Below are 13,043 nucleotides of genomic sequence, written 5' to 3'. Positions count from 1 at the left end.
GGGTATTTTTTACCTCAAGAATGTATTACTTCGTGTTGGGAACATTCAACAATCCTTTCTTCTAGATTTTTGAACATATACAATGAATTATTATTAATTATATTTATCCTACAGTGTTATAGAACACTAGAACTTATTCCTGCTATCCAGCTGTGTAATTTTGTATCCTTTAACCAACGTCTTCCTATCCTCCTCTCCCCTATACTCCTCCTAGTTTCCGATAACCATAATTCTTCTTCTATAAGATGAATTTTTTTAGCTCTAACGTATGAGAGAGAACACGTAGTATGTATTTTTCTGCACCTGGCTTATTTCACATAATGTCCTCCAAGGCTCATCCATGTTGTTGAAAATGACAAGATTTCATTCTTCTTATGTCTGGATGGTATTCCATTGTGGATATATGCCACATTTTCTTTGTTCATTCATCTGTTGATAGACATTTAGGTTGATTACATATCTTGGTGATTGTGAATAATGCTGCATGGGGGTTCAGATATATCTTCAATAAACTGATTTTTTTTTCCTTTCGGTAAAAACTCAGTAGTGAGATTGCTGGATCATGTGTTAGGTCTATTTTAGTTTTTTGAGAAACTTTCATACTGTTTTTCATAATGGCCATACTAATTTACAGTCCCACCAACAGTGCATAAGGGTTCCTGTTTCTCTGCATCTTCACCAGCATTTGTAATATGTTCCTTTTTAATAAAAGCTGTTCTAACTGGAGGGAAATGATAGCTCATTGTGGTTTTGACCTGCATTTCCCTGATGATTAGTGATGTTGAACCTTTTTAATATATGTGTTGGTCATTTGTATGACTTCTTTTCAGCAATTTCTATTCAAATCTTTTGCCCATTTTTAATTGGATTACTTGCAGTATTTTGCGGTTATTTGAGTTCCTTGTACTTTCTGGATATGAGTCCCTTGTCAGATGAATAGTTTGCAAATATTTTCTTCCATTCTGCAAGTTGTGTCTTCATTCTGTTGATTGTTTTCTTTACTATGCAGAAGCTTTTTAGTTTGATATAGTCTCATTTATCTATTTTTGTTTTTGTTGCCTGTGCTTTTGTGGTCTCACCCATAAAATATTTTCCTAGACCTGTGTCCTGAAGCATTTGTCTTATGTTTTCTTCTAGTAGTTTTATAGTTGCAGGTATTAATACTACATGTAACTCTTTAATCCATTTTTAGTTGATGTTTTGTAGGCGGTGAGACATAGAAGTCTAAGGAAAGCTTAAACTGCTTATCAGTCCTTTATATCTTTGAAGGACACAGATTTGACGCACTGCTTCAGTGAGCAGCATCTGAAAGCTCTTCTCATATCTTTCAACCTTCAAACTGTGGCTCTCTTGATTTTCTCTTTAGAATCTCCTCTGCAACTCAAAGATCAGCCAAGGATTTGAGAGGAGTTTGTTTACTGATTCACTTCTTCTTTTATAGATATTTCTCCCTCAATTTCCAGCCACTCTGACAACCCCCAAGCTGTCCTCTGACACCTCAGTGAGATTGTGGCTCACTGCTTTCCTTATAGTTATCTCAAGCTGCACAGATTAGGGAGTGCCTTAAGGGGGAATACCAAGTGGAAACAACACTGGCACAGTACCTTTTCCTTCTTTCAAAGATTGAAACTGCTGTAGTGTCTGCCTGATACTCTCCATTACTTTCAATTGTTATTTTTGTATTTTGTTCAGACTTTGTAGTTGTTAATCTGTAGGAGGGTTAGTCTTATATAAGAAACTATGCTATCAGTAAAACTGGAACCCAAGTAGGGTGTTTTATTAGTTGTCCATGCTTCCCTAATTAAGGAGCTGCCATTGATATGGTTTGTAGAATCCTGTTGTAGCAGAACATATCCTTATGGAATAAGCAACACACTCCTGGAAGATTTTAGAAAACAAAGAGTCCCTTCCTAAGACATACTTACGGGTGCAATACTAATGGTTTCTTCCCCCGAGGGTTCTAATGCTAATTGCACATACTCAATGATGGAAGACTCCAGAAATTCCCTAATTATGTTTCTGCTCCAAAGCCATATAATTTGAGGAGCTGAAATTCCCAGGAACTGGTACACCCATCACTTTATTGGGCCAATGAATTAGGAAAGATCGTGTGACCTGGTTATGGTCAGAAAACCTGTGCCTCTGAGCCAGCACCTCGAAGTGGCCTTTGGCAGACAGGATAGGCAAAGGTGGTTCCAGCCTGGGGCATCTTGGAGATTCTGGGGCACAGCTGAGTTCTACAAGTCTCATTCGAACAGTTCTGTCTCTAGGAATATGTTAGGGGCTGGAGATATGATGACAAAACTTTAAAATGCCACTAGAGGTCTAAGAAATGGTTGAGTCTGTCACTGTCAGAATATGAACTCAGCTTAATAATAACTTAGAAAAGATGAGAATAAGTTAAATTGATAATATTCTTCTTGGATATATACTGGCTTTTCCCTCATTTGGTGTACTTTAGCGAAGGCTGGAGTATCAAAATCTTTTCAGGTTTCCTCTTATAGAAACAAAGACACTTTCGATTTTTATCATGCTAAAGTATTATGCATTTCAATCATCAAAAGCCAATTTTCTGAGAGAAACTATATAATGGAGGATGTATTTTAGAGTCAGGCTAGCCTGAGTTTTAATCCTAGCTCTACCATGTACTGGCTGTGTGATTTTGTACATGATATTTAAGCTTTCTGATCTTTAGTTTCTGAATCTAAAACATGTGACTATTAATAGGAATCCCACTGGGAATGCCATGAGGTTGAAATTAGATAATGTGTTTTAAATGCCTGACAAAGTGTCTGCCACAGAGTACACACTTAAGGAGTAGAAGGATATTATCACCATCACAGTTTTAAAAACGATATTAACATTATCGTATGAGTTAGCTGGTTGAGAAAAGTAAGAGTGCAGGGAATCAATAGAATAGGATAGAAGATTTTTCTTCTTTGTACAACACTATATTGTTGTGACACCTTATATCGAAAACTAATTATGCATATCTGGCCCTTCCCTGCTTATTTATCCTATTTCATCATCACAGTTTTCTTCCCCAACTGAAAATTCTTACCCAAAGCTTTTTTTCAGTTTCTTAACTACACAAAACTCTCCTCATTTCAAAGCCTCTCCTTATGCTGGTTCCTGCACGTTTGGCCACCTTTTCATGCAGTCACCAGGTCTCGGTTTAAATATCACCTCACAGAATAGTCTATCCTGGCCACTGACTAAGTAGCTAGTCTTTTATTAATCTCACACCACCACCTAATTTATTTTCTTTTGTCTTAGTCAGTTCAGGCTGCTGTAACAGAATACCATAGACTGGGTGGCTTAAACAACAGCAGTTCATTCCTCACAATTCTGGAGGCTGAGAAATTCATTTATCACATTCCAAGATCCAGACCCTGGCAGATCTGGTATCTGGCAAGGACGCACTTCCTGTTTGCAGATGGCCATTTCTCATTGTATCACATGGTAGATAGAGAGAGAGGACGCATGTGTTCTCATTTTTTTATAAGGGCACTGATCCCATTCATGAGTGCTCTACCCTCATTCACTAATTACCCCTCAAAGGCTTTACCTCCTAATACCATCACACTGGGGGGTAGGATTTCAACATGTGGATTGTAAGAGGATGCAAACATTTAGTTCACAGCACCTTTTTAGCACTTTTCACAATTTTTGATTGTATGTTGGCTTGGTAATTACTAGTTTTCTCCCTTATAAACTGCAAACCCTGCTCTGTGAGAGTAGTGACCATGTCTGCTTTATTTATTAATATATGTAGTGCTTACATAGACTCAGTACGTATTTTGCAAATAAATAAAAGAACAAATGTGATACAGAGGATGCCAATGGGTAAATAAAGTCAGTTTATGACTTCCCACAAATGCAATGGGCATAGTAATTGAGTTGGCAATAGTAGAGTTGAAATCGTATGAAAAGTGATTGGGCTATTGAAATTTTTAGGAATGCAGAAATAAACTATACAGTTTTATTTGTACGTACCAATCAATAAATGTGATCATTTACTAATGGCTTAAAAATTCATACTCTGTTTTTCTTTCTACTTTTTTTAAATCTAGAATGGCCACATCTGTTGCTCAGTGGATCCACAGTGCCTTCAGGAACTGTGAAGTTAACTGTCTCATGGGAGATTTCTGTTAAAAGAATGTTCTTTCATTAAAAAGACCAAAAAAAGTTAAAACTTAAATTGGGTGATTTGTGGGCAGCTAAATGCAGCTTTGTTAATAGCTGAGTGAACTTTCAATTATAAAATTTGTGGAGCTTGACAAAATCACAAAAGGAAAATTACTGGGGCATAATTAGACCTCAAGTCTGCCTCCACTGTGTCTGACATCACCATGTAGAAGAATGGGCGTGGAATATGCACCGTGACATCCTGAACCCTGGATAGAAAGCCTGAGCCCATTGGATCTGTGAAAGTCTCTAGCTTCACTGGTGCAGAAAATTTTCCTCTAGATCAGAATCTTCACGAATCAGTTAGGTTCCTCACTGCAAGAAATAAAATGTCAGGCAGTGAATGAATTATATTTTCAGAAGTAAAGCAAAGAAGCTATAACATGTTATGTACAGTACACACTCTGAAAAGAAATCTGAAACAAGTTATTGTAATGATAAAAATAATGCACAGGCATGGTTACTTAATATTTTCTAACAGGAAAAGTCATCCCTATTTCCTTGTTTTACTGCACTTAATATTATTTGGTTGAATTTGTTCAGTATAAGCTCGTTCTTGTGCAAAATTAAATAAATATTTCTCTTACCTTATAACACATGTGAGTCTGAATATCTTGTTTAATATGTTCCTCTTTTCTACAGATGATTCACTATAAAAATTGCATTCTAGTTCTGCTGATGATAAACTCCTGTTATGCTATTTCCAAATTGAAAGTTGCTATTTCTAAATTTCCAAATTGAAATGATATGCCTAAGTAAGGGATGTGATGGATAACTTAGTTCTTCCTCTCTAGCTCCTCCGTTTCAGCCTTTCCACCCTGCTTTGCATCCTGGGGTGGCTAATCTATACAGACCCCTAATAGTGGGTTCCTTTTTCCTCTTAATTCTTGTCTGGTTTTGATTATACTGCAGCAGGAAACACTGCTGGCATATTAGGAAGAGGTAAAGTTTGGATATTTATTCTGCTGGCTCCCTTCCTGCCTGGTCACTGCCATGATTTGGTGTGTCACCTTACTGAAGGCTATATCTCTTGAAAGGTACTCCTCTGTGTCTCACTGCCCGCTCCAGGTTCTGATAACTTCTACTGTTTGCATCTTCTGGCTTAGGGATATTAACAGCTCTGGCTATTCTGTCCTTGGGAGGTAACTATTCAATCTTATTTTCTCTATTTCTAGTCATATCTTTATAAATGGTCCCTTTGTTATACTCTTTAATTAACCAGCTTGAGTGTGCCATCTGTTTCCTGCCAGGATCCTAACTGATACACATAAGGAGAGGAGTATGTGAGGTTGGGAATGTCTTCAAGAATTGGTCCTTCACGTTTTGATATAAAATTTTTTTAATCTCAAAGTTAAAAGAGATTATGATATTAATTACATGTTAAATTTTTTGATGCACCAGAATCTCAGAGGGGATAAAAGTAAATGTCCTGAAACTCAATAAAGGAAGCTAATCCAATATTGCCCTGTTGTGTTTTACACTAGGGTGAAAAGGAAATACAAGTACTGTCAAATTAATTTTAGAAGCATAGAGTTATTTTTTTAAAAAAATTAAAATGAACACAAGGTGACCACCGTAAGCCACAGAAATGATAAAGTGGCTTTTAACTGTTCACTCACTATTGCTATGGAAACAACCAAGCAAGAGCTGAGTTGAAAGATAATTCAAAAATGTCTTCATACTTTGGCATGGTAATATTTATTGAATGTGTAAAATCAAGTATCTACATTCCCTGAATTTATCATAAATGATTTTTCTGTAGCCTTTTTATATTTAATTTAATTCAACAGAGCATAAGGTTTATTTTTTTATCAGCTGTATTACAATGGTAGATAGCAATTTAGCTTCCAAGAAGATATCTGTTAATTTGAAGTTTTTTCAGGTTACTTTTTTCCTTATATAGCTTTGTGATTTCATATTGGATCCTCCTGAAAAGGTATATTTTACTCATTTTTATGAGGAGAGTAAGAAATTATGTGTGCAGGAAAGTGTGTGTGTGTGTTTGTGTGTGTACACCCATATAGATACATATTCGTCATTTAGATATCTTATGTCCTTCTGGAAGGAGAAGCAAGGCTGGAATTTTATATTACAAATCTTTTGGAAATCTTTGTAGGACTCTGGGTATATTGGTGGCTTGCACATCCTTGGTTTATATAGGCCACTGAGTGAAAGAAAACTCATAGTTAAGAAGAAAAGAAGGAAAAAATAAGACTATGATCATTCAGCGACTGGTAAAGCAATACATATGTTCAGACTGAATTTTTTTTCTTCAAGGTTTATTCCACAAATAGTAGATTCCCCAGGAGAATTCCTGTTTTATGTGCAGACCCTGGGCAAGCAGTAATCAATTGTTTCTTAAGAACTTTGTCCCTTGAAAAAGAGAAGGTGAATGCCCTGTTTCTCACTCTGATGATAATTGGCAGAATGCCGTGGCTGAGTTATGCCAATATTAAGGGAAAGTGAGAACTAAGAAGCACGAATTTAATTTGAGGTGCTTAGCTCCTTTAAGGGCAGGCCTTGGTGAAAATAGTCTTTACTCCATTTTCTTTATTTCCTCTTTTCTGCAAAAATTTTAAAAAAAAATATTTAGCTATGAATCTTTGGTTTAGTAACCTATATAGTTTATCTCCTTTTTTAAAAGACTGCCGTATTGCTTTTTTAGTTTGCCTTATATAATGGTAAAAAGAATCATGCATTTGTTCAATTATACTGCAATATCACGGAACCCTTTCATCCTCCCCGTAACTTGGTTATCTATAGCCAAAGTTGAAACACCCTGTAAATTGCCTTTACAAAATGAACGGTGTATCAAAGCTCTGAAACAGCAGTCAATACTCTTGAGTGTTGGAGTAGCAGAACTTGTTCAGTTGAATAAAACTGAGGTTACATCTGCTGAATAAAAGATGAGCTTCAGTTCACTAAGCGTGACCTCATCTATCAAAGCTCCACAATGCTGACTAGTTAGGACTTCCTCTGAAGGTCGGCACATCCCACAGATACCTGCATGGTCCAAGTCCTATTGATATAAATAGCTTAAGGATTGACAATACCAACTGTTCTTAAAGAAAGACTTTTTACTTTCTGTTTTTTCAAATGTAGAGTGTTGTAGCTCAACAGTAAATTTATCTCTGAGAGAGTCATGCCAAAAGCATCCCTGAAGACAATAAGTGGATGCTGTGCTCTGTACCCGCTTTGTTCACTGTGGTACCTGGACAGTCCCCGTCTGCAGTCGCTGTTGCAGTGGAGTTGGCTCCTTGTGGTCTTACTGACATTTCATTACCGCACAATTTTCTACCCTAGAATTCAACATTTTCTGTAAAGGACTTGTCACCTCTTTGCAGAATAATTGTCCTTACTTAACAGACCTGCAGGTAGAAAGTCAGGAATTCCTTGGGCTACAGTAGCTCTGGATTGGTGGTGACATAAATAGGCAAGGAATAGAACTATTGAAGAACTTTGGAACAGGGTAATCTGAGTTGCAGTTTCTTGTATTCTCTCTACTTGCCAGGCTGGGACAACTCCCCTATGTCTTTTGTCTTTGTATTGGTATTAAACAATTGTTCATAGAGATTGTTTGCATGACAGATTCTGAAATTTTTATTTATTCCAAATGATGGATGGCACACTGTGTTACTGCCACCACCAATATATTGCATTTAAAACATGACCTCCTATTTATCTCCAATGTTAGGTGTTTTAGAAAAGCAGCCTGAATCCAAGTCTTTGCTATTGTGAATAGTGCTGCAATAACCCAAATGTCCATCAGTGACAGATTGGATTAAGAAAATGTGGCACATATACACCATGGAATACTATGCAGCCATAAAAAAGGATGAGTTTGTGTCCTTTGTAGGGACATGGATGCAGCTGGAAACCATCATTCTTAGCAAACTATCACAAGAACAGAAAACCAAACACCGCATGTTCTCACTCGTAGGTGGGAACTGAACAATGAGATCACTTGGACTCGGGAAGGGGAACATCACACACCGGGGCCTATCATGGGGAGGGGGGAGTGGGGAGGGATTGCATTGGGAGTTATACCTGATGTAAATGACGAGTTGATGGGTGCAGCACACCAACATGGCACAAGTATACATATGTAGCAAACCTGCACGTTGTGCACATGTACCCTACAACTTGAAGTTTAATAATAATAAATAAATTAAAAAAAAAAAGAAATAATTACACACAAAAAAAAAGAAAAGCAGCCTGAAATAAAAATATAGTGCTATGTAAAAGCAGAAATGATAGTGAGTTTAAGTTTATTTTTAAGACTTTTTCTCTTTCTTTCACAAAACCACAGCCAAAGAGAAAGAAGGGAATAATAATGAACAAAGTATGTGCAGAACGTAAGCATTCATTGATTGCTGACTCATGAAGTACATGTCCTAATGGAAGGGAAAGAAAATTAACAAATAAATAGATACCATATCAGGTGGTGATAAGAGCCATGAAGAAAATTTAAGCTGGCTTGGGATGCTGTTGTGGAGAGTGGTGATCGTTTAGGTCGCTTGGGCAGGAAGTCTTCTCTATAACAAAATAGTACTGGGGCAAATACTTGGATGAGGTCAGAGCACAAGCCATTTTCATACCTGGAGAGAAGGAACTACAAGCAGAGGGAGCTGCGTGCACAGATCTGAAGTGGAAGCACACTTACATGTCTTGAGTGGAATGAGAATGCTGAAACATGTAGAAGATACTGTCAGAGGAATGACCAAATCAGGTCCTCCAAGGCCATGGTTAGGGATTTGTGTCTTTATTCTTAGTGACATAGGAGGCATTAGCGAGCTTTGAGCATAGCTCTGCTATAATATGACAGGTAAAATGATCTGTCTTGTTACTATGTGGAGAATAAACAGAGGTGGAGTTGGGGGAGAAACGAAGGGTGTTGGTGAACATGTACTCAGGAGGCACATTCATACCACAGAATTTCAGACGAGAATAATGGTTTGGACTAGGATGGTAATAATGAGAACCAAAAGGATTTAACATGAAAGAATATTCAATTTAATGAAATGGGCAGAAATGTCACAAAAATGTCAATTCTCCCCAGTAGTTCTAATTTTTTAAAATGTTATTTTAAGGTAATTCTAAACTATTATAGAAAAACAAATGTCCAAGAATAGCCAGGAATACTTTGAGAAAAGATTATGTTTGGAGACAGGGGATACTTATCCTATCACATATCAAGAAGGTGTAAAGCTATAGGAATTAAGAGTCATTGCTTCAGGAATAAACAATCTGGGTAACATGAACATTTTCATCAAAACCTCAGAAACCATCCTATATACATATAGATACTTGATAGAAGATAGAAGTTACACTGAGCGAGGCTGTGAAAATTGATTACAGGAAAACAAAAACAAAGACATTGATCATTATTTCATAAAAATAAATTCCACATAGGTGAAAAACCAAAATGTGAAAAATACAATAAATTTATGCAAAAAAATTAAAAGAATTGTTTTTGGCTTTAGAATTTTTTAAATAAACTCAAAAAGCATATATATATATATGTAAGTATATATATATACACATCTATACACTCAGATGTATGTGTGTGTATATATATATGCGTGTGTGTGTGTGTGTATATATATGTACTAAAAAGAAGAAAAGTACAATGCATCCAACAGAAAAATAATCAGAAGCAATACCTAGGTATGCTACAATAAAGGAAATCCCAGAATGACTAATAAGCATATAAAATTTGCTTAGGCTTACTAGTAATCAGGTAAATGTATGTTAAAACCACAATGACACAATCGGGAGAAATGACAAAATTAAAAAGTAATATAACACCAGATATTGGTGAGCATATGAAACAACAGGAGTACTATGCTTGTACACTATACACACACCTCCAAACCAGTTTGGAGGGTAACTTTGCAATGCGTAAAGTTGAAGATGTGCACCCCTCATAACCCAGCATACTCCTAGGTACATGATCTAGAGCTGCACTGTTCAATGCAGCAGCCACTGGCCATTCGTACCTATTAAATTAAAATGTGTTAAAATTAAATTACATTCAGTTCTCCATTTGTATGAGCCACATTTCAAGGGCTCAGTAGCTACTCTGTGACTAGTTACTACTATTGTTGGGCAGCACAATGGACATTTCTATAATTGTAAAATGTTCTATTCAACAGCAGTGATGTAGAAGAATTCTCATACACATGGACAAGAAGATGTTTATAACAGCTTTATTTGTAATAACAAAATACTGGAAACCACTCAAATATTAATACAGTCATTGATAAACAAAATGGAATATGTTTATACTTCAGAATACTCGAATGAAAACAAATAAAACTACACATACCAACATGAATGAGTCTCACAAACAATGTTTAGAAAAATTACAATGCAGAATATACATGCATAACAAGGAATGCATTTTTTAAATGTTATAATTTTGATAATCTACAAAATTTTAAAATGTGAAAAACAACCTATATGTGGTGTAGACATATATTTATGCATGTGTAAGTATTTTAAATTGCGTGGAAATAATAGACATCAAATTAGGATAGTAGTTATCCTAAGAGGTGGAAGAGGGGTACCAGGTACACAGATGCATAACTGTGTTGCTAATGTGTATTCCAGTTATTTCAAAATAATGCTATTTCTAACATTCAAAAATGAGTTTACAAATTGATTAAACATTTATATTTTATATGTTTTTATATTTCCATTTTATAAATACATATATTTAATAAAATATATATATACAAATTTACCCTAAATATATATGCCTATATTTTCCTAACTAAGCCAGTTAGTTTTTCACAAGCATGTAAAAATATCACAAGATTTATCAAAGCAAGACTTTAAAAAGTATACACAGGATTGTCTAAAAAATTTTATTTCCTAATTATTTATTTAAATACAGTACTACTCCTTTAAAGACAAACTGTAAAGGGAAAAAAATCACCACCATAATTTCACCACCTTTGCTACTGTTTTTATTTATCTTCTCTTTGCTCACATGCCTACACATTTTACATCGTTGCAGTCATGGTATGTATCATTTTATCTCCACCTTTGCATAAAATTTTGGGGAAACAATTGTTTCAATAAAATTATTAGATGTTAGTATAATGGCTGGTACATATTTCACCGGTTTGTTGTAAATATAGTTTATTTCCTTCTAACTTTTTTACTACTATAGATGCCACTGTAATTTATATCATGTGAGCTGTTTCTTTAGACAATATCGTCAATAATAGATTTAATGAAGCAAGTTATGAACGGTCTATATGATGTGTTTTAACTTGTTTTATTGCTTGTGCAAAGGCTATACCAATGTACCATGCCACCAGCAATGTATGGAATTCATTTTAAAACACCCTTTTGCCACCGTTGAATATTACCAATTTAGTTTTTGTCCTCCATTTTGTTTCTTTTATTTGTATAAAATGGTATAGTTCTGTTTTAATTTGAATTTCTTTAAATAACTGTGAAGGTAAACATTTATAGTTGTTTATTCCCCATGTATGAATTATCTATTTATGTCTTATGTTCATATATTTGGTGTTTTGATTTTTTTTATGTGAGAATTTGATATCCCTTATAATTGTTAGAAATCCTTTTTTTTTTTTTTTTTTTTTTTTTTTTTTTTTTTTTTGAGGCGGAGTCTTCACTCTGTTGCCCAGGCTGGAGTGCAGTGGCACCATCTCGGCTCACTGCAAGCTCCGCCTCCCGGGTTCGCGCCATTCTCCTGCCTCAGCCTCCCGAGTAGCTGGGACTACAGGCGCCCGCCACCACGCCCGGCTAATTTTTTGTATTTTAGTAGAGACGGGGTTTCACCGTGTTAGCCAGGATGTTAGAAATCCTTTAACACATTTCTGCAACTTTTTCAATTATATTATGTTTAGAGCTTATTTTCATTTTTATTATAATTAATTTTAATATGTATCATTGATGATTTCTTTTATAACCTCCTATATTTTTTCAAAATTCAGAATACTGTCTCTCCAAATAGCTGCTTATGGACATTCCAGAAATGAAGACTGTCACCACCTCCAGAAACCATTCATTCCTTTTCTTAAATTCTGTATTTGAATTCTTCTGAACATGATTCAACTAAAATCTGTTTTCCTTACATTTCAACTTAATTTACATAATGTTGGTCCTGATTTTAGTCATTGGGCCGTACTGACAAACTCCTTTTCAAATATCCTTCCGGCACACTCTTCTTCAATGGTAGATTTCTCCCAAACTATCTCAGTTGTTCCCTTCTAGATGTTCTGGAGTTGTTTATGTGCCTCTGTATGTGTCATGCCCAGAACCACACACCATGTTCCAGGAGAAATCTCTTCAGCCAAAGACATACTTGGTTTAGAATCTGAGGCTATAAATTGGGACTCTTTTACTGGACTTCTCTGTCTTACAGAGAAGAAAAATATATTTTGCTCCCAATTCACCAAGTGATCTCTTCTGATATATCTGAAATTCATAAAAACTGTAAAATGCTAAATAAGAGTACATTTGTATTCAAATTATATTCTCCCAAGTGTGTTTACAAAATTGTCGTTCTAAGAGCGTATTCAACATTGTGAAAAATCACATTCTATTCAGTGGTATTGTTACTATTCCATGAAGAATCCAACAGCATGTATTTTCTACTTCAAATTGAATTTTTCTAGTAATTTGGTTTTTTCCTCTGTAGTAAATATATTCCTCAGCACAGGTCTTCATACATCATTTCATCATCTCTAAAAGATATTGCAAAGGAAGATAACTTTGGCTTGCTATGAATAAAACAGCTTGATTTTATTTAAATAATTTGAATCATTTTGACTGCAAAGTAAAGCCAATAGAAATGGAATTGTATCACTTTGGTTAAA

General features: G+C 35.4%; 1 protein-coding gene across 1 annotated transcript in view; it reads left to right on the top strand.

Annotated features, from left to right (window-relative positions):
• NELL2 (neural EGFL like 2) overlaps window positions 1-4,793 on the top strand; it is a 351,416-nt gene extending 346,623 nt beyond the window's left edge. Inside the window, exon 21 of the mRNA XM_073020642.1 lies at window positions 4,074-4,793. Coding sequence (XP_072876743.1) covers window positions 4,074-4,124 — 51 coding nt within the window. The 3' untranslated portion in view covers window positions 4,125-4,793. The remainder of the gene's footprint in view (window positions 1-4,073) is intronic.
• The last annotated feature ends 8,250 nt before the right edge of the window (window positions 4,794-13,043 follow it).

This window comes from Chlorocebus sabaeus, chromosome 11 (assembly GCF_047675955.1).
Source record: "Chlorocebus sabaeus isolate Y175 chromosome 11, mChlSab1.0.hap1, whole genome shotgun sequence".
NCBI lineage: Eukaryota > Metazoa > Chordata > Mammalia > Primates > Cercopithecidae > Chlorocebus > Chlorocebus sabaeus.
The sequence above is the reverse complement of the archived record's forward strand: the minus strand, read 5'-3'. Positions and strand labels throughout refer to the sequence as shown.